Raw genomic sequence first — 23,945 nt, forward strand, 5'->3', positions numbered from 1 at the left:
GTTATTCTTTGAACCTCGTTCCGCCGCAGTCGCCGCACCGAGACGAAATTCACGTACGATCGCAGTGAGCGGGGTGCGGGTACAGAGACGCTGAGACGCTCAAGGCCAAATCAGCGAGAATCGTCTTAAATTACTTCACGCCGCAGCCGGGGAAAAGCGCTCCGTTGTTTCAAATCAATGAAGCGTGTTCAACAAGAAAAAGCTTAGCAGCTAGATACTGTATTGTTTTAAAACTCTTGACTTGAATTACATAGTTTTGTAAAGGTAATTTGAAAAGATAGAGGGAAGGGGAGCCATCATAATTTAAACCTACAACATGATTGATTTATATTTCATCTAATTTTTAAACATCAGTACATACATTATTTCGCCCGTACATAATTTCGCTCTATTACATGCAAATTATTTTTAAAGCTCGAATGCCACACCTTGTTGCTCTAGTTATCTATTATACTCCTGAAAACTGATTTGTAATAATTAAATATTTAAGTAGACTTCAATATTTACTCAAGCTTGCAATATATTGTTGAAATTAGTTTAAAAATAGGTACTACAATCTACTTTTACATATTAAATTTGTATTTATTACAAAACTAGGTATATTCTGAAATTGAGATAAAATTATAAATAATTCTTTTTTGTATAAACAAATCATAGTTATTTAAACTTAAACATATTTTTGAGTTTTAATTTATTCCCATTAAACATTTATCTATTGGATACAATCCTGTTGTATGGATTCCTCCGTCAGACTCAAGTGTATTCATGTTGAATAGGCACTACAATGGTAATACACTGAATATCAATAAAAAGGGGTAAATTTTTATGGGCCGTTTTATATACTTATTTAGTGTAGGTACCTAATGTGCCTATAAGCGCTGGTGGCCTAGCGGTAAGAGCGTGCGACTTGCAATCCGGAGGTCGCGGGTTTAAACTCCGGATCGACATCAATGAGTTTTTCGGAACTTATGTCCGAAATATCATTTGATATTTACCAGTCGCTTTTCGGTGATGGAAAACATCGCGAAGAAACCGGACTAATCAAAATAAGGCCTATTTACCCTCTGGGTTGGAATGTCAGATGGCCGTTGCTTTCGTACAAACTAGTGTCTACGCCAATTCTTGGGATTAGTTGTCAAGCGGACCCCGGTCTCCCATGAACCGTGGCAAAATGCCGGGACAACGCGAGGAAGATGAGTGTAGGTTCAATTCAATTAGTTTTTTTATCTAAAACCACTTGAATTTGTGGAACTGGGCGGGTCGGGTCACACGTCGGCAGTGACCGGCTACGAACTGCGTAGTCGCATCGTAGCACTTTACGGCCACGGCGTAGCTAAACTGTGTTTGTATTGTATGTAAGTACAGTGGTTATTCCCATCTGTTATGTTACCACTTACCACTAAGAGTATTGAATGATTCACGGTTAGTTTCACTAGACTCCCATATCCCGGTCAATTATAAGTCTAGTGTTACCACTAAGCTATTAATGTACTTTTTTAGGGTTCCATACCCGTGCGATCACTCGTGCGTCTGTCTGTCTGTCCGTCAGTCACAGCCTATTTTCTCCGAAATGACTGGACCAATTAAGTTGAAATTTGGTATACATATGTTAGTTTGTGACCCAAAGACGGACTTGTAACGTAAACAAATGTATTGACGGGGGCCACTTATGGGGGGTAAATGAGAAAATTAAAAAATAAAGTTTTTTTAAAACTAATCTGTTACATATCAAATAAAAGAGCTCATTGTGAGAATCGCAATTTTTTTTATAATTTTAGAATAAACAGTTTACAAGTTATTCAAGAAAATAAGCAATAAATGACCATTCCCCTTCTTTATCTCTGAAACTACTGGATCTAAAAAATTTCAAAATACTCAAAATAGTTCTTTACCTATAGATGACAAGAAAACCTATTAGAAATGTGCAGTCAAGCGTGGACTTAATTACTTAGTTTTTGATCCGACCCCTACGGGTTTTTTAAAGACATTTCACTCACGTTTCACATAAACAATACATTGTTTAAATTGTGTAATGTACGGAACCCGTGGAACGAGAGTCCGACTCGCACTTGGCCGGTTATTTTCGTCTTCACTTGCACTTCTGGCAAGACTCGAACTTACGATCTTTCAGAACACCGGTCCGATCGCTCTTAACCAACTGTGCTACCAAAGCTAACTCGTACCAGAAGCGTGCAGTGCTAATCTCTCTATTCCATTCCTTTGTTATAAAATAGTGTAGAGTTTAACTGAGTGGTACGGCTCGATGCGTAGTATTTTACTTGTTCAACGGTTTGAAACCTCGAGGTTGCCCTACAGGACATAATCTTATTTTATCTTTAAATCATGTTTTACTACCGACTAAGTACCCCTTAGATAAGAAGAATATTGTAATTGAAGTATGCAGTAATCGTCTGTTTAATATTAATTAATTATTGCGTTAAACAAAAGGGTGTCAATAAATCTACAAGTCGATTACCTACTTAATTGCTTATTTAATAGAATGATCCGCGGAGGATTTTAGTTTTAAATGTAAGATCACCCTTTTCCATCTTTAGAATCATCTTCCCTGAGTGGAATTTAAGTAAGTACTGTCAGAAAGTGTCACTTTAAAGGTGAGCCCAAAATGAGCTGGATGGATACAAGGGGTTTACAAGTGGTCATCAAATGAACAGACTCTTGATTTAATCATCCCATTTAATATTGGCTATAATATACAGGATTTTGGTAAAAGTTAAGTTCGTGAAAGTTGTCATTTTTGTTATCGCGTGCGATCTCATGGATTATAAGCTTTCCCAACGCGCATTTCACACATAATCAATATATATAGGTACAGCACTATCTACGTAAAACAGACCTAATTCATTTGTTATAACAGGTCTACTGAATTATAAACTGATGACTGATGTCATATATTAAAGAAAAAGTGACGAAGCCCTCCAGTGGTGAAGGCCGGATTCGAACCGGCGTCTTTAGCTATCGCGGCTAACGCCATGAACCCCTAGGCCACCCCGCCACGGTCACATTCCGGCACGGCGGTACATTCCGTAAGGAATTCGTATAGGAGATGCAAGCATTACTACTTGCCCTTAGAGTTGGTCAAAGACGATTAGTCTTATTAAGATGGCATATAGTCGAGAAATTCGGACGGGTACCGCCGTGGCGGGGTGGCCTAGGGGTTCATGGCGTTAGCCGCGATAGCTAAAGACGCCGGTTCGAATCCGGCCTTCACCACTGGAGGGCTTCGTCACATTTTCTTTAATATATGACATCTATTACAGTTTATAATTTATATATAGTAGTGTTGACTACTTAAAAAACACAAAACATAATATTTAATGAAATAATTTGATTTGTTCCCAAAGTTGAGTAGGTCTACTGAAACTACTGAACTAAATATGACGGCGAGATGCGGAAAGCTAGTCCTAGTCCCGCGCAAACCTATTTTATTACTCTACTACTAGCTGTTGACGAGTTTCACTTCTATTATGCTGGCTCCGGGAGAGAGCAAACGTTGCCTCGCTTTACATAGCTTAGTTACGTAGTTACAGATGAAGACTAAATACTTATTAGGCTTGTAAACTTCTTACCTGAGTTATTGCACATTTATATAAATGACAAAAACCGGCCAAGAGCATGTCGAGTCATGCTCAGTGTAGGATTCCGTAGTTATACCCTTCCGTTAGGCTAAACGTATAGAAGGTTGTTAACAAAGCGATGAAATACACTTAATGTATAATGAGCATGATTGCAATACAATAAATAATAAAGAAATGATGCTTGATGCCTTTCACCCGAGTTAAACAATCTACTTTTCATATTAAATACGAGGAAACCAAAAAGACAAGGCAAATTTACATAATAAGTACCTACTTAATAAAAGTAATATACTCGTACGTATGGCTATGATTTTTTCCTTAGAACTTACTTTCAGTCGAAGACTGCATGTCTGGTCATAATAATCCATAGCGAAAAACATTTAATTGCTATATTTATGAAAAGACACAACTTTAGGACACTGCAGTAATGATATTTAATAATTTAAAATCAAACACGTTTAGAATTTGTCACCACTGTGGCGTGGTTAATAGTACATTATGATACAAGTGTGCTAAGTTGGTCATTACACACGAGGCGATATTGTGCGCGCGAGCTATAAGCGAGCGCGCAATAAGAAAGCCGATGTGTGTAATGACCAATGCACACGCGTTTCATACGACGTTTTTCAACACGCGAGAAAAAAAAGAAACTTTCATATTAATCAAATTTTAATTGTTAAAACAGTAAAAGTCTAAAATCTGTCATACTGCCAGCCGCCCCTCGCCCCGGCCGCGGCAGGCGGTCAGTGCGCGCCGGTGCCCGCCAGTTCGACCAATTAAAGAAGACTCTGTTTCCATGCATATTATTAGCAATCAGTTACCTTCTTAACTCAGTCGGATAATATAATGAAAAACCACGAGTGTTATAATATACTGAAAAAGGACGCGTGTTTAATATCTAGGATTATGAGCCAAAAATCGGTGGAATAAAAACGTTGTTTTGAGCAAGTGTGTTGAATAATAGTATAACTATTTGCTTTTTTCATAGATTTGAAGGCACATGTCTGAGTTGTCTGACCACGTCATTGATGATGTCAGGACCGCGCTTGTATATTAACATTTTTATCCCTTCCAGTGGGCATTAAGATTAAGCTTGTCTGTAATGCACTAAAAATATGCTCAATGGTTATACTTTTGATACTTATTCTCGTCGAGACGTCGGGTTGTGGTTACTTGTAACTTACAAGTTACAAACCAAGCCCGCGATAACCTATATCACCGAAAAAATATTTTTTTCTCAAACATGCAATGAAATATCGATATCGTCCTTATGTGCGTCAAAACAGGCTTCAAAGTATCACGTTTCGGGCGGAGCAACTCGAGAGAACTGTAAAGGAATTTCATACGAAATTGAAGGCCTAGGCCGGGAAGTAATTTTTTTAAAATTTTAATGTAAACATCAAAAAAATATTTTTATTCGGTAGCTTAAAAAACATGGCGTCTGTGTTCATAAACAGGCTAAACTGCTGAATTATATTTTTAATTTTTTTTTCTAGTGGCTGAATGGTTATCGGACCAAAAGTATTCGCGTTAACGCCTATTACACACGAACTGATATTAAGTATACTAATCACGTCAATCTTTTTATTATCTATTTCTTAATATGATTTTTTTAAATGTGTTCCATAAGAATGGATATATTATGATATTGCGCGACCTAGTTGTGCCTGTCATCGCCGGTGGCAATCTGTCTTCCAGTATATATGTGTACACGAGTGTACCCCAGCTGCTGTGACAGTAACTGTTCTCATGGGATGAACAGCCATTTTCACAATACTGGGTGGATTTTTTAAAGGGGTCACTGAGGGCTAGATTTCGTTCCGTTACGAAAAAAAGAACAAGGCAACTAGCAAGTTAGGGAAGGTAACTTTCTCATTTATGACAGTATTGGCAGTCGGAATGTACCTACCTATTATTTATGTGAAGTGAAGCGTCCTTCTTTAACTAACCTATTTTAAATTTATTAGGTACTGTAAAATTTGTCACTGAAACAGATATAATATAAAGGGCGACAAACAATAGCCGTAATATATACATACTCAATGAATACAAAATATAATATAAATCCTTTATTATCTTACTCAACTGAATCAACTTACGAGTCAATTTGACCTTACATCTAAGCGTATCTAATATCCCCAATAACGAGTAAACCAAATTATTGCTTAACGGTGTTACCTAAAATACAAATAGGGCCCTATTTGTATTTCGTCTTTAAAATATTGGTCTATCACTAACTCAGGCGGTTAGCAAAGTTTTTGTTACTCTTTGATTTTCTGGTATAAGGTAGCTTAGACGTGGGAATATATCTATCTATGTAGTTTTTACTTAAACACTTCAGGCCCCGTAGGTTCGTGATTTTTTGTCACTCTCACTAAGCGTAAGCGTGAGCGAGATGGATGTCTGGAAAAATCTGGATTCTAATCGATAAAGCCACTAGACAAAATCCTCAAGATTGCTTATTAAATTTTTTGAAACCGTATTGTGATCTAAAAAAGCGGTACAATTTTTCAAAAACTCTCTCAGAACCTACTGCACCTTAACAATGCAAATCATTCAAACACAACTGAGGCGTTAACTAGTCCGCAAAATTATCCATACAAACTTCCATCCATCCACGTTATTAATTACTTTCCAAAGTCATTATATGTATTAACTATTTTAAGCATATACTTAGATACTTATCCAAGTATATTCTTTATACTTTTAATATAAAGTATTGATAAAGTTTGAACTTGTGCAGGAGACTTGCCGCGGCCCCGCAGCAAAGGCGAGTACGTATTCGTAATCGCGCAACTGCTGTTCGGGCTGCTATTGTTCGCCACCGTGCTGGGCCACGTAGCAAACATCGTCACGTCCGTCAGCACGGCCAGGAAGGAGTTTCAGGGTGAGTGCTTAACACCATACAATATCTACAACTCGCGAACGAAGTGCGATGAATCGTAAGGGATCCCCGCTTACTGCCATGCCTTCGAGCCTGGTGTATGGCGCGGCGTACGCCCTCTCGCTTTCATGCTTTCAATTCCTCAGACTTCGTGCGCGGACTGTTTTTTCTGTGGGTCATGTTATATTTTAAGCCATTGCGAAATAAAAAATCCGTAGTTCAATTTAAATGCAAAATGACTCGACATTTAAATGCCAAATAAAGCACCATGAAAAGTTATTTTTTATACAGTTCTATTCTTTAAAAAAAAAGGTTCTGAGTTTGACCCGTATGTATGTAATATGTTTGTCCGCGATTATCTCGCGTTTGGCTGAACCGATTTTGAGGGTGGGTGCGGAAGTGGGAGTGGGGGAAGGAGTGAGAGTGAAAGCAAGGTCTATTATTTACTTGTTAAGTCTAGTAAGTATTTTTATTTATTTCTTTACAAATCTTTATCTATCTGGCCAGATATGTATATATACATAACTGGCGACCTGCCCCGGCTTTGCACGGATAGTTTAACTAATTTACACAAAACCTTTATAAATTTTACACTCCTTCTTCAAGAATCACCCTGTTGAAAGGTGAAAACCGCGTAAACATTCTTTCAGTCTTTTTTGAGTTTATCGCGAACATACAGACAGACAGACAGACAGACAGAAAGACGCAGTGGGGGACGTTGTTTTATAATATGAATTGATTTTAACCCTAGGCAAACTGAATCTTAGTTACAATAATACGATACGACGAAACATATTACCTATACCTATACCTAACTATAGTATTTGCAAATCGTTTAGCACCGAAATGTCAGTTTCGTCGCGATTATCATCGAGAAGGTTGGCCATCGCCAACACTAGTACTAGCCCAAAACTAAATGGACAGCCCATCTATAAACAAACTAATATTTTAGCTCAAAAACCTAACATAAATCAAGTACCTATCACTAAAAAGTAAAAAAAATGTAATAAAAACAAAAAACCAACCCACTGAAAAGCACAATAGTACATTAGTACAGAGGCTGGGAAGTAAGGGGTTGCCGGCCGAATACATATATACGGCCGAACGTAGTGAGGCCGGATAGTTATGAGGCCGACAACCCCTTTCCACGCCGATGTATGTACCTATATAGTGCTTTTCTCAAACATGCAATGAAATAAAAAAAGAAATCTCCACGAAATTAAAGTTTTATTTCTAAAGAAACTAAAAGTAAACGAGGCACAAAATATAACTACCACCTATACGTATCTTTATCACACGTGTCGTATATTTTACACATGTAGTCTATCAATTTATTACAAAATTTTCAAGATATATTTATGTATTTTTAATTTTTTCGCCTTGCATCCGTCTGACTGTAGTTTTTAGCCACATAACTAAGATTACATAGTTTTTTATGTTGATATTATGCTTCACATACATCGTTGCCTTAAACATGAAATATAATCTACAGGTATTCATTTAATATTTTTGTCGAAACTCATATTAAATAACACAATCAACAACGCACAATAAATCCAATAAAATAGAATTACAGAATGAAAAATGTTCAACTTTACCTCCAAAACGATTAAAAAAATACCTACGCGTGTTTGAGTAGACATATTTACCGTTAATATTTAAATGATTTTTTTTAAATATGTATTTGTAATTATAGTTTTCAAAGGACTGTCTTATTTCAAACATAGAGAGAATTCAATTTCAATTTCAATTATTTATTCATAAAATTTTACATTTTATACGTCAGTCGTTATACAATTACACACCAAATACAAATCATACTATCTTTATCTTACACTAGTAGTACCACCCGAAAGAAAAGGATGAGTATAGTTTTTTTGTTCTTATTTACTGGCAATTTGGTTTGACCAACTATAAATTTGCAATTCAATATTATTGGAATTTGTTAATAATGTTTTATTTACGATTTTTTTGGAAATTCTATACAAATAAAACTGCAAAATATATCAAATATAGTTTATTGTTTTTTTTAAATAGTTTGGCAGAATGTCATTCCAAACCAAAAAAAAATTGGATAGTTTTTTTTAATGGCTGAATGCCATGATGCTGTGTCACAAATATTTGTGAAATGGAAATTAAAAAATAGCCACTTCCCGGCCTAGGCCTGCATTTTTGTATGAAATTTCATTACAGACCTCTCGTCTAGCCGCGCCTGATACTTCCCAGCCTAATATAAAGAACGTAATATCAATATTACATAGCATGTCTGAGAAAAATATTTTTTTATACCCCACACCTATCCTGGTCCAGTCCCGATATAGGGACATATTTCTGCCAAAAACCAATAAGTACCTAATAATAAGCAAATTAATAACCATCCGGTTAATAGGGGATATTACTGTAATGTTCTGCCACCAGAGTGCAGGACTAGCATTTTTAGTAAACCATAGAGTAACTTGTAGATACTGTACCTTTAACGGGTTTTTAACAAGTTTTCAGAGATAATAAAATATGACATTGATGCATCAAGGCGGTTTGCTTACAGAGGACCTACCGGGAAACGCGAATCCGAAAATCTATGGTTTTGCGTAATATTCCCTTTTACTTAGTTTTTGAAGGCGGTGCCAAAAATGTGACAGTTACGTAGGAAGTAGCGCCCTCAATAATTTTCTACAATTTCTTGTCGGAATGTATTTTCATTTTTTGACAGGATAGGCAACCAACTCATATAATCTCATAGACATAGTATAGTAGGTAGTTATAGACATGAAACCGCTACCAGGGGTAAGAGAAAGACATATTCATGTATTGACAGGTTAATGTATGGCAGCATAATCCTTTTTCTCTTTCACTATAAATTTCGGTATTTCGCCATCGCCTCCTACCTATGCTGCCATAACCCGACCATGAAAAAAAAAACCCGGTCGGTGATAAGGACAAAGCATGACACTATTTTCTCTTTCCTCTTATAGGAATCGCAATAAGACTATCTTTCTCTATCAAAGAGTGTCAGGCCCTAGTATAATCTACATGTTGTTCATTTAGAAGTGGTATATCTATTATCCATGTAAATACATCAAATCTACATAATAGTAGCTTAATTTTGCATGCAGAGCAAATTTGTAATATATATACATATAGTAATTGCATTAATTGCCGCTAAAAACAACCATTGTGAGTCAATCACAGTGATTACTTAATCAATTTATAGGTAACCTTAGCCCGCGACTTCATCCACATAAACCTAAAATCCAACTAGGAACTAATCATAACATAATTTGATCTGTTCCCTAGTTTCATGCACATACTCGTACTCATAGAAGTCATTAAATTCGCAAAGTTTTACATGTATATTTAAACGTAATACAGTGAAACCTAGATAAGTGGGAGTCTCATCTGGGATGCCGATGAAGACGGTCGTATTGCACTCTTAGGAGCATTTATCTCCTAAAAGTTATAAAAGGCCGGTGCCAAACAAAAGACTCCCGCGATTACCGCCAGAGGCGCCAGATGGTTAACCGCCCGACCGACGGTCCGAGCGAATCTCCGTAACGCGTTACTTCGTGCTTGTATCTAACGCACTATAGCTTCTAAATGTCGCGATTAAGGCGCTTCGCGCAGTTTTTGGCCAAAAACTGTTACTTTTTAGAGCTTATAACTTCTAAATGAGTTAACCAAAAATTATGAAAAAAATATATATGCATCTTCACTCTATGGACAACAATCGCAACATTTGACTTTCTTCCTGAAATTTGTAGTTTCACCAAAAAAAAAATAACACGACAGGCCGTTTTGCGGCTAACTTTGCTTATAACTTCTAAACGGCTTAATCGATTAAAATTATTTTTAAACTAACAATAATGTTTTAACAGGTTCTACAAATGCAACATAGCTTTTCTTAATCAAAAAATATTTTCTTAAGAAATCGAACGTTTTTCCACATTTCATGCGTATGCAGCCTGAAAATGGCGTGGCCGGCAGTCGTGTGCCAGCTTTGAGACGAGGAGGCTGTGTCGCTCGTCGCTCCGTGCCTTCCTTGCACTATGTTCGCTTATGCACAAGCAAAGTGCTATAATATCGGAGTTATTGTGGCCAAAGAATAAATAACTGCAGAGCGCTGATTTGGTTGCGACGCGCATTAGCGAGCGCAACACGGTATTTTGCGCTCTATTACAATGAATGTAATGATAATATCCGCATATATTATACTATAATATACGTATGTTTGAGATAACTCCATTTGAAATAAATAAATAAATGTTTTCTAACCGACATATTATAATGTCATTCAAGTTTTACGTTTTGAATAATGTTCCATTCCATCTCGAAACAATAAATAATAGATCATAAGCTACCTATTACCTATTACGTTGTATCTATGAATAGTACCTGTTAAAAAACATTGTTTTTGTAGTTTAAAAATAATTTTAATCGATTAAGAACTATCAAAACGGCCTATCGTATTTTTATTTACGGAAAAACTTACTATTAAGTTTATTGTAGGTTTAAAATTAATTTGTTTACGTTACATGTCCGTCTTTGGGTCACAAACTTACATATATACACCAAATTTCAACTTAATTGGTTCAGTCGTTTCCGAGAAAATAGACTGTGACAGACGGACAGACAGACAGACAGACGCACGAGTGATCCTATAAGGGTTCCGTTTTTTCCTTTTGAGGTACGGAACCCTAATAATGATGATATTCCCACGTAATGATTGAGAAAACTTTGAATTTCGAAAAATAACACTTACTTAGGTATTTATTTGTAAGAAACAGATAAAACACAAATTAACTAATTGAGGCTTGTAAAGTATAATGCATAAGGGAATATATTTTTATTATAATTTACGACCTCCACTACACGCATGATCTACTCATACTCAAACAACAAAATATCTGCAAAATATACACAAATACGAGGTATAGCGCCAAATGCCGCGCGCCTCTGGGCTGTAGGTTATTCTTTGAACCTCGTTCCGCCGCAGTCGCCGCACCGAGACGAAATTCACGTACGATCGCAGTGAGCGGGGTGCGGGTACAGAGACGCTGAGACGCTCAAGGCCAAATCAGCGAGAATCGTCTTAATGTCAATCTAAACATGTGTGCAGTGTATTTATATGTATAGGTAGGTATTTTTACAAGTGTGTGTATCACCAGTGCGTGGATCAGCGCGCGTACGCCGTGGTGAAACGGGGGTAGAGTCAACAGTGCGAATTATCGGTGAGATCTTTCCATTTCGCGTCTAAATAACTGTCCGTTCTTGACAATGTTTGTAGGTACTACATTGGTAGCACAATCGGATTAGGACTCACCGAACCTCGAAATCTCCCTGAAAGGGTATAAGCGCTAAATCTGGATACAGCAAGTATTTTCTCTAAAAACATGTATTTTTTCCGCAAAAGTGTCGAAGACTTTTTTTGTGTAGCATTTAATCGGCTTTAATGTCGCCTTACATTATATTGTCATAGAGAACTTAGATTCCGAGTAAAATGCAAATTTCTCCAAGCTTGTATAGGCCTTTGTCCTTCAGTACACCTGCATAAAATAAGATCTTTTTCGAGCAAGTGTGATGAAAATAATATGAACGTCTCTTGCTGTCTTCTTACTAATCTCTTTTTTAGTAGTTTCTTTAGATTGCAGTTATTACTTAACCTAGCCTGCGTAGGATATACATATTAGGCTGACGCTTCTGGTTACGGTGCGTTTTAATTACTTGATTAAACTAGATGTTTAATACAATTATTTGTTTAAACGAGCCTACCCATTCCTACCCGAATTATAATTAACTACCTGTTACAAACATAAAACATTCTTACAGATAAATAAATAAAAATCATCCCTGATTAACAATAAGATCATGAAAGGTAATAACTATAATGGAAAGCAATATTGATTTCCTTTCTACGGAGTCGCATTTATCTTGAGAATCACTGAACCATTTTCATTTGCGACATCGCGATGGTCGCTCTGCCGCTGTCGCCGTCGCTCGTAATTTATAACATTTACCTACTCGAGTCGAGTAAGATAATCAAGTCGGAAAACAGTACATTTTCGGTGCTACAATGCTACTCGAGTAATATAATCAGTCGGAAAACAGTGCGTTTGACGACGTCACGTTCTTATATGTCACGTCCTTATACAGAATCGATTTTTTACTATACGTTATTTTTTACTTTTAAATCTTCAAGCCATTCATTTCAAATAAAATCATCCACCAAAAACATTTTCATGTAAAATGTGGCTAAGACGACCATAGATTTAGATTCTAAATTTAGATTTATTTATTTCATAATATTAAATTACAATATAAAGCACAATATATTTTACATATGGCTCGCACTGTCAATAAGTTATCAGATCTCATGTAGAGCCAAGCTTCTAACTCTAGACGGCCCAACTCTACAAGCCCTAGCTTCACAAACTCTACTCTTCACCTTAGTCCAAATATGTGGCTTGGCCGTTTCGTTACTACAAGGATTTTTGGCTGTTCCTTTTTTTTGAAGGAATGAAATTAAGTTTTTACAGTTTTTACTTATTTTTTGGTTTTCATATTGGTTTTATTATTATTATTATTTTTACTTTTTAGTGTTGTTTTTTGTTTTTATTTTTTTATTGATTAAATTTTATTTTATACGTTTTAGTGATAGTTGCTTTTTATTTAAAAAATTTATCATCTTTTTTATTTATTTATTTAATTCTACTTTTTAGTGACAGAGGTAGGTACTTCATTTATTTTAGACTTTGGGCTAAAATATTAGTTTGTTTACAGTTAGGTTCTCCATTTAGTTTTGGGCTAGTAGCTACTATAGTGTAGGCGATGGCCATGCAACCTCTATAATTATTCGCGATGAAACTTTGACGTTTCGGTGCTAAACGATTTGTAAATGTAGTTAGGTACAGGTATTATGTTTCGTCCTATTGTATTATTGTAACTAAGATTTAGTTTACCTAGACACTCCCAGTCCCAGTCCCAGTCCCATTCCCAGTCTCAGTCCGACTCCGACTGACTCCGACTCCCACTGCCACTGCCACTGCCGCTCCCACTCCCACTCCTACTCCCACCCCAACTAGCAAAAATGTCTTGGACACTGTCACATATGAGAGCAAAAACATTATAAAGGTTTTATAAGGGTTTTGGTTATGAATGGACCCCTTAGAAAGGCAAGCGTACAGACGTTATGGACTATAAGAACTTATAAACTAATAAGGATATCCTAAAGATACATACAAGACCTACTCGTAAAACACGTATTTGGACATTGCCTTACAGATGCACTTTGTAAGACTAATTACTCTTAGAAAAAGATCTATTCTCAAAAGCGCAACAACGCTTACAAGGGCATTTGTTCTTTATAGTATCTTAGTTAAGTACAGGGTAAGGGTTCTGCTCTTACTAAAGCATGTTTTATGGCTGCTGAAAAACAACATAAAAGTAAGTGTATTTGTTCTTGACTAAATTATATTAAAGAGTAATAGCTTTTTGGAAAATATCTGTAAGAACATATGAACTCACAAAGGTCATAAGCTTGTTTAGTAAAGTATATAACCGACCGGTACTCGACATTAATGAAAAAACCAGTAGAGGAAATAACAAGAGAAATGGGACAAGCTGGACCTAGCAATATATTTGGTGGTTCCGTACTAAATAAAAATAGTCCTAGTGATACCGATGTGAGTGATAGCGATGTCAGCGACCAGGAATCTGAACAGGAACTATTTATGAATTTTAAGATAAAGTTAAATAACACTACTGGCTAATTTGGCTAAACTTGGTTCTTCTATTTTCTAGGGAACCCTATATAAAACGAAAAATGGCCACCTATTGTCATAGTCTAGTTTTTAGTAAGAGTGGAGATCTTTAAACGCACTTAACAAGATTAATATAAGGGATATGTAGTTATATAGTGGACTTCTCTAAGAATGAATAAGCTGATAAATGTCCTGACGTAGAATACTGTGAGACTGAAAGCCTAAATCGCAAAAATGGCAAAAATTTGTATTATTTCACAACTTATTTTATTAATAAATATTATTTCCAAACACATCGCAGAAATGGCCCGAGATCACAATGTTACTTATATTAAAAATCTTTCGAATAAATGTGCTCGGCACGTGGCTTAACATTACTATAGCTTAAGACACTATAAACATGGTATATTATCGTAAATAAAACATAAAACTTAATAACGCAAAGTGGATACTTACATTTTTAAAGTTTTTTTTACCACAACGAGCACAATAACAACTGCATTTCTTGACATTTTCGACGGCTCTCTCGGATACTCTTACACTGGTATCACAAAGAGGCAAATAAGAGGAATCCCTACTCTTAGTACGGCACTACTGAGGCTACACAAAAACCTTTTGCCCTTTACACCGTGCCAGTGTAAGATACTTGTAAGACTATTTGGTATTACAACAGCAATTGAAAGAGTACTGTCAGATTAAAATTGATCTTCATAAGAACGTAATAAGATAACAGTAAGAGCAATCGCTCTTATAAAATGCGCCCAATTCGACACTTACAAACGTTTGCAAGTGTTCACTAAGAGTATCGAAAATATGGTCTTAGGATACTTCTAAGATCAAATTTTACTATTTGGGATCCCACTCCCAATCCCACTAACACTACCACTCCCACTATTTCATCTAAACATAAAATTTCATCTAATTCGGTTTCAGCAAATCAAATTGGCGATAGGTACATATACCGATAGCAGCACCACCTACCGGGTCCAATTGGTTTTTCAAACCATCCATGTATTATTATATAAGCAGTAACTGGGCCGACTGTGTATTTCTAGTCTAGATCCAGTCTAGACGATTTGGTTTTAGGTAAAATAACTATTTACTGAACTACATATTCTAGTTTTACACTATTCAATAAAAAATAAATGTATCTGACAGACAGACAGACAGACAGACGGACAGAGTCGCACCATAAGGGTTCCTTCAGAAAAACCTATTGGAAATGTGCAGTCAAGCGTGAGTCAGACTTCTTAATTACTTAGTTTTTGATCCGACCCCTACGGGTTTTTAAAAACCATTTCACTCACGTTTCACATAAATAAATATCATTGTTAAAATTGTGTATTGAACGAAAAAGTATGCGAGCACAGGTCGTTCTCTTTATACCGCGAAATTTTTGAACGGCTCCTCAAGACTACTGCGTTGCTCGCGCGTTCGAGCGAGCGCTATTGGTCAAGGATTTAAAAATGACTGACCGCATAGCCTGAGTATTGAGTCACATGCATATGTATTGTAATTTTCAAGAAATTTGACTTGTTTCAATCATAACGTGTTTCAATTGTCTCCGTCCTACCCTACCTTCAGGTATTTGGACTACTCATAAGAACTGTACTTATTTGACTACTAATACCCAGGTACCTAGTCAATAATATGACAAATTGACTATAGGTAGGTACCTGGGTAATTAAACTAATTTTACTTTTTAACTAATATACTGTATTATTAGCAGACATCGTAAACTGCGAGCGAAATCCATTGAAATGACGTATGACAACCAGTAACAACCCTAGTACTTCAATGGATTTCGCTCGCAGTTTACGATGCCTGAATTAGTCAATCGTGTGACATGTGCAATATGTTTTGGGTTAAACCGTAAAATTAGCTAAATGTTAGTATGACTCAGTACAGTTTAAATTAAACTAAATAAATATGGATTTATAAATTACATTGTGATTTAGTGTACGTATTCAGTTCGTAGGCATCGAATTTTCTCACTTATTAAAATGTGGTAGCCGTGTCAGGGCATGTGGCTTTGTTTTTGTTTGCGGTGCCGGGGCACGTGGAAGTCCGCGGCGGCGACGGCGACGCGCGCGGCGCACTGCCGCTGCCACACACGTGTAGGCACGAGCGAAGCGAACCTAGAAGCGAGCCAAAACGATGCCAACGTATCACTTTAATCACCCCTCAAGATGCTTCTATGATGATTCTTCCCATATTTAGTTTGCAATGGTTTATACGTCTACGCATACATAACCTTCGTAACTATGACCTTCGTTCACTCACTAGGTACATATTTATAAACAGGGATGACATGTCCTAAGTATTTTTATCTCTCTACATATACATGTTTTGATCTCATGACTGATATTTTAAGCGACACGGGTTATAAATTATATACTCGTATAGGTATAGATAGCTAAATGTAGATACCTGTTGATTAAAAAAATACATATTTGGAACATTGAACTAGATAGCCATTTTGTACAAAACTATACGAAACGATAACACGTTTTAAGTGACAACGGAACAATGTCAACAACTTTAATTAGAGTTGCAGCTCGGAGATGAAGACAATGCCGCGGCGTCGACAGAGAATAGGCTGAATCCGTGACCTTCCTCCGCGTAGCTGCAGCAAAATAGGTCAGCGGCTTGAATGCTATTAATAGCGCGGCGAAAGTCGGGCGCCGCCGCCGCCCCATCCCAGCGAGCGTCCCGAGCGCACCCCCATCGATCCGTCGCTACTCCACCACGCTCGTTCCGTGTTCGAGACCCTATTATACAAAAATTGATCCTTTCAGTAATTAACTGCCGCTTGCCACTCAAATTGTGCAGCAGTCATTTGGCCAAAGCGTTCAACGTCCTAAGTATCTCAAATATCAAGGATTTATTGAATAAATCGTAGCTAAATAATTTTAATTCTTGTATAGGGGTAAAACGATAGACAGGTAAAGAGATAAACCCAAACGAAATAATACTTAAAAATAGTCTTAATGCGCTAGGTTTCGTCCAACTCTAGTTTTCGTCCACTTGACGGAGTGGCTACACAGAATTGCGTAAAATTTGAATATTAACCTACCTTACCGCACAATTTTAGATTTATTGCAATCCTCAATGTTTAAACATTAGATCTATCTACATAAAAATGATATTTCGCAAGTAGCGCATTAAAAATTAAATATTACCTATAATAAGGGCTAGAAAATAAGGGCCACTATAAATTTTGATCATTACAGGAAAACCAATTTCATGTTAATTGAAATATCTGAAAGAATTGACTACTTATTTAATTTTTATAAGCCTTAATAACAACCAAGGTTTTTTTACTGTTATTAAAAAAATACAGGATGTTTTGTGAAAAATACAGGGTCTGTAAATTAATGTAAGATACGTTGGGCATTTGATATATTTTCCGGCCACCAAAAAATTTAGAGCCCACGGATTTTTTAAATTAATATTTAAAAGTACTAAAGATTTACTCATTTATACGTTACAGTAAAAATATAGGTCTTTACCACCTCCACTTTTTTTATTCAAGTTGAAATAGGTAAGATCTTCAGGACATCAAAATTAACTTTAAAAAGTCTAAAAAATTTTTATCTGAGGCACAAGATTTTTTGGAAGTCAGAAAAGATAGTTAACGATCTAACCTATGTGACACATAAATTTGGCAAACGAGGCACCAAACTGTGAACCCTGTTCATGTTGTGCTTTTCACGTAACGTAACGTTCAAAACACTAAGTGGCTCTTATTTTAACTAACTAGTATATATTTAGTGGCAGCTTCGCATCCGTGCCTCTCAGAGGTCATGAAACCAAAAAAAAGTGCAGACGGGAAATGTTCATGGAAAGTTTAATTACCTACCGATCTAGCGATTTTAAGTAATGTTTTTAGCACGTAGGGTGACTGCTATACTATAGCTATGTCAGCGGTGCGTTAATAAAATGGTTTCCCCGGTCAATATAAGTCTAGTGAAACTAACCGTGAATCATTCAAAACTCTTATAATAAAATGGTATTTTGTACAATGGACTCTGAACCGATTTAGACGAATGATTATTGAATTTGGTATGGGACCAGTGGGACCTGGCTTCGTTGCCTATACGGAGTGGCGGAATTGGAATACGGCACCTGCGGGATGTGTGCCTTCCGGCCTTCCTGGCATCGGCGGCACGGGTAGTGGACCTTGTCACTAAGATTGTATCCTTCGATGATGGCAAGGCCACAATACCTTTCGCTTCCGATGCGGTGTCGGCCTGAGAGGCGCTCAACTCGGGGGCGTCGGTGCCTGAAAAGCCATTCCTTCAGCGCTTGTGGGACGAGGTCAGTATTAAGCGTCTATTTGACAGCCTTCTAAATAACGCTTCTTGTGCGGATAGAGCCAGGCTGAACGCGGCTCCAGTGCCGGAGTCTGGTGCTTGGTTGCACGCCCTCCCCTCCCCGAACTTAGGCACCCTACTCGACAATGACTTGTTGCGGGTGGCCGTTGCTCTCCGTCTGGACTGCGATGTTTGTCAACCACATCTATGCATCTGTGGGTCTATGGTGGAGGGCAACGGGCACCATGCCTTGAGCTGTTGCCGGTGCACGGGGAGGTTCCCGCGGCACTTTAAATGACATCCGAAGGGCATTGGTGTCAGCCAATGTCCCTTGTGTGCTGGAGCCGCCCGGCCTTAGTCGGTCGGATGGCAAAAGGCCGGATGGGTTGACTCTGGTGCTGTGGGAAAGAGGTAAGTGCCTTTTGTGGGATGCCACCTGCGTCAGTACGTTCGCCGCCACGCACCTTGGCCGCACCGTGCGGTCAGCAGGAGCGGCCGCTGAGCAGGCGGCGTCCCTAAAGAGGGACAAGTACGCCGGGTTATCAAACTTCTTGTTCGTTCCCCTTGCCGTGGAGACGTCTGGGTGCTGGTGCGCGGAAGTGAAAAAAATTCTCGGGGAGCTGGGGCGTCGCTTGCGGGAAAGAGGTCTCAACCCCCGCTCCGGGTCGTTCCTGGCGCAGAGGTTGAGCGCGGAAACGCGGCTAGCGTGATGGGCACCTTTTCGCCGGGAACGATGCGGGGTGGGATATTCGATTAGTTTTTAAAGATTAATTTAGTTTTAGTTTTATTTTATAGTTTTTTAGTGATTGTTTTTTTATGTCTGTGTAAATTTAGAAATTTGAAAATTTTAAGATGTTTGGAATTAATATTATGAAATAATTAAATTAAGTATTTGGTATGAAAAAATAGTTTTAGTCCAAAAGAAGGACATAAGATAGTTTTGATCACGAAAATAAAATAATAATACGCGGTCGAAGTCTCGGACAGAAACAATAAAACCAACAAAAAATATTTATATAGGTGTAATATAATCTACTCGGATGATATGCTTATCAACTCGCTCCTTTGCACATATAACACATATTCAAAAGCGTTTATGCTCCGCCTTCGTTATGTTTTCTAATAATTTTTGTTACGCGTGGTCATTATTCATTTTTGTATCATGGAAAATTGCTCTTTTGGGTACAGCTATAAACTATATATTTTTATCTAAACGACAGCTTATTATTATGTCGTTTTACTGTAACTATCCCTGCTTATTGTATATTTAAATGGCCTTAAATGAGAAAATAGACGAGAATATCTACCCAACCATCTATTATCAGAACGTGAGGGGACTTCGTACGAAAACTTCCACTTTTTATCGTAATTTAAATTCCACTGGATATGACATTATTTTCTTGACAGAGACGTGGCTTTTGGATGGAGTACTGGACACGGAATTGTTCGATGACCTGTATGTTGTTTGGAGGCGGGATCGCGATTCTGGCTTAACTGGCCAATGCCGCGGTGGTGGGGTTTTAATTGCTACTCGTCGGGAACTAGCCGTAACCCCGCAGCCAAGCTACCAGTCATCAGCTGAGGACCTCTGGGTTTCTTTGTTAATTAAGCGTCGCGGTTCTACACCGATTAAACTACGTATGTGTGTTTTATATTTGTGTAACCAAAATAATGGCTATACATTTTCCCAGCAGCTGGATAATTACTTAAATAAGCTCGGTGACACATTGCTTCGTGGCCTTGAAGACAAATACTTAATAATAGGCGATTTTAATATGAGCAATATTATTTGGACTCCCCATAATTTAGAAATGACCCCGTCTAATTACCGAGCTGAAGCCGAATGCTTACTGATTGATGAGGTTAATACGTATAATTTAAGCCAGTATAACGGTATCCTTAACCACCAAGGCAAAATATTGGATCTTGTTTTGTCGAATGATATTGTTTACGTCTCAGAATGTACGGACCCTCTAGTTCCAATTGATCCTTACCACAAAGCGCTTTTAGTTTCAATTAATTTTGCTGTAGTCGGTAGGTTAAAGCCCGGTCCATTACTTAGGTTTTTTTTTTATAATAAAGGCGATTATGATTCTATTAATACTGAATTATCTCTAGTTAGCTGGGAGGAAGAATTCTCTGGACGCTCGTTAGATGACTCACTTGATTTATTTTATTCAACTTGTAAAAAACTTAGAAGTAAATACATTCCCAGTAAAAAAATACAGATTGACTCATTTCCTAAATGGTATTCGCCCGCGTTAAAAAAAGCTATTAAGGAGAAATATAATTATTTAAAAAAGTTTAAAATTTACGGTAACAAATCAGATTCAGTCTCCTTCAATGTTCTAAGGGACCGGGTTAGGAAACTGGAACATGATTGTTTTAATGCATATATTCACAGTATGGAGAGGAACATTGCAAAGGACCCCAAGCAATTTTGGACCTACTTAAAGTCGCGTTCTAACTCGCGTGGTATGCCTAGCTGTATGAATTATTGTGATCGAGCGGTCAACACGGCTGTTGATATATGTGAAGCATTTTCCCAATATTTTCGCACTACATTCTCGACATCAAATTCCGATCCGACAACATCCGATGGCTCCATGCATAGTTCTATTACCCATATATCTAGTATTGAAGTCAACCCTGACCTGCTCATCAAACTGCTGTTAAAACTCGATCCATCTAAATCAGCTGGACCGGACGATCTGCCAGCCCAGTTTCTGATAAATTGTGCGAAAACTATCGTTGTGCCCATAGCATTATTATTCAAACGCTCTTTCACTGAATGTACGGCACCAGCACTATGGAAATCCGCCTTTATCACTCCGGTCCACAAAAAAGGCCCTAAAACTGACGTAACCAAATATAGGCCGATTTCTAAATTATGCATCATCTCTAAAGTACTTGAAAAGCTAGTTTACAGTCAAGTCTACGGAGCAATCAGAAACTACTTCAATCCTAATCAGCATGGTTTTCTTAAACGCAGATCTACGGTCTCTAATCTGATATTGCTTAATGATTACGTTACGAGTGAAATGGTCAAAGGAGCCCAAATAGACGTCATTTATACTGATTATAGCAAGGCGTTCGATAGAATTGACCACAATTTGTTAATTATAAAGCTACAAAAAATGGGCATTCATGGTGACTTGCTGCGATGGTTTTCATCATATATTGACAATAGATCGCAGGCTGTTGTTAACAATTATATATCAGGCTGGGTGACCGTTCCAAGTGGTGTCCCTCAAGAATCGTTGCTGGGACCTCTCCTTTTTAATATATTTGTTAACGACATCAGTGGTTGCTTTAACTTTTCAAATTTACTCTGTTTTGCAGATGACATGAAAATTTATGCTAAAGTTAATTCTGTTCATGATTCTGTCCTTATGCAAGAGGACCTTTCGCGCCTAGCTTCTTATTGCCAGTTAAACAGATTGGAGCTTAACCCATCCAAATGTTTTACATTAACCTTCTCTAGACAGCGATGCATAATACCAACTACATACGTGATTGAAGGTCAACAGCTGCAAAGAGTCCAGTCAATGAGAGATCTGGGAGTCATTCAATACTCTAAACTATTATTTGACACCCACATTAATGCTGTCATATCTAATGCCTCCAAAGCACTAGGGTTTATCATGCGTAGCTCCCAACATTTCATCGAAGCCAAAACTATTAAAATCCTTTACTGCACATATGTTAGGAGCAAACTTGAGTATGCATCGCAAGTATGGAATCCCCGCTATCATACTTGTATCGATAGATTGGAACGCATCCAAAAGAAATTTATCAAGTTCCTTTGCTTTAAAATTAAATATCCTTATACATCCTCCAACTATATCAATATCTGTAGGAAGCATCATTTTATTCCGTTGCAAACACGCCGTGAAATCTCAGACATAGTTTACATTCTCAATATCTTAAACGGAAATGTTAATTGCCCTGAATTGCTGGCTAAACTCTCTTTCAGTATTCCATCCAAATCCACAAGAAATTTTCGACCCCTTGCTGTTCCTAATGCTTCGCGTAACTACAGACAGAACAGTTTTTTGATACGTGCTAGTAAATGCCTAAATAAACTTACGAGGGGGCAGGACATTGATATTTTCAACAGCAACATCCAAACTGTGCGGCGTATCCTGACGGAGGAGTTCTTTAGGTGAGCATGCCTTATTGAAATTTCATTGTGCTGTATTTTTTCTTTTTCTTTGTGTATATTCTTTAGTTAATTTCGAATTATGAGTTTACTATAGCTTTGGCGTGTAAATGTAGGAATCGTGCAATAGTGCTAACCACCAATTGTTTTTGTTAATATGTAGCTACTGGTGAGAACCTGTAATTGGCTTTTTGTATCATATTTATAAAACCTATAGTCGTGTTAACGGCTGTTGGATCTCCGAATAATAATAAATAAAAATAAATAAATAAATAAATAAAAACTAAATAAATTATTGATTTTCAACTTAATAATGCAGTGGTCGAAAACAAGCTCATACGTGGACGGAATCTAAATGTTTGTTATAGCCGGTCAATAATTTTGTCAGTAGAAAAAGGCGCGAAGTTAAATTTTTCTATGGGATGATAACTTAACGCCTACATTTTTTTTAATTTTCTACCGACGGAAATGGCTTGGCAGACTATATTATTTTTTAGATAAACCGTAAATATAACTTTTTAATACAGTTGCTCAAAAAATGCTATTTTTATGTAGCTGTTTATCGTGCGGAAAGTTGGTATTCGCGTACTAGTGCTTTTTACTTTTCCAATTTTTTTTAAATTTATACTGGTTCCAATTCATGACTACTTATTGATGAGTGTAAGAGGGTAACATATAAGAGAGTAGGGCAACACCATAGAGAACTAAGATGGCTTGGCATGTAAGGACACAGAGTTGATAAATAAAGAATCTTTATCATAAAAACATTTTCTTATTTACAATGAGTGTCAATATTAGTTTCATTAAAACGTCGTAACCAACATAAAAACCTACCGTTAATGTAAGAATACGAAAAACCTACCTCTTCATCATTATAACACGTTTATTTTTAATATTGGATATTGAAAAACCGTAATAAGTTGTCTGAATGGAACGCAATAGCAATGGAAGGTAGAGGTAGGAATAGCTGCCGAAACACATGTCAAAGAAGAGGCGTTTTTTCTTACTGCAAGTTAAGTTTCCAAAGGCAACATTCGATATTGTTTTTATTCCTTACTTGTTGTTATTCTTCTTTTTTCGCAACTGTATTAAAAAGACGTTGTTCGATACACGTGCGGAAATGTCATTCTTCCCTCGTCCCGAGTCTTGCCACTCACCTACGGCTCGCGGCAAGATATCTCGGTACTCGTGAGGTAATCACATACTTTCCGCACTAGCATCGAAATGTACTAT

At 37.2% G+C, this 23,945-nt stretch overlaps 1 protein-coding gene across 2 annotated transcripts in view; it reads left to right on the forward strand.

Annotated features, from left to right (window-relative positions):
- The window catches only part of LOC134754835 (cyclic nucleotide-gated cation channel alpha-3), an 86,734-nt gene that overhangs the window by 33,375 nt on the left and 29,414 nt on the right, over positions 1-23,945 (forward strand). For both annotated transcript variants that reach the window (XM_063691267.1, XM_063691266.1), the window contains exon 5: positions 6,340-6,483. In XM_063691267.1, coding sequence (XP_063547337.1) covers positions 6,340-6,483 — 144 coding nt within the window. The remainder of the gene's footprint in view (positions 1-6,339; positions 6,484-23,945) is intronic.

Source organism: Cydia strobilella, chromosome Z (assembly GCF_947568885.1).
Source record: "Cydia strobilella chromosome Z, ilCydStro3.1, whole genome shotgun sequence".
In the NCBI taxonomy this organism is placed as follows: Eukaryota; Metazoa; Arthropoda; class Insecta; order Lepidoptera; family Tortricidae; genus Cydia; species Cydia strobilella.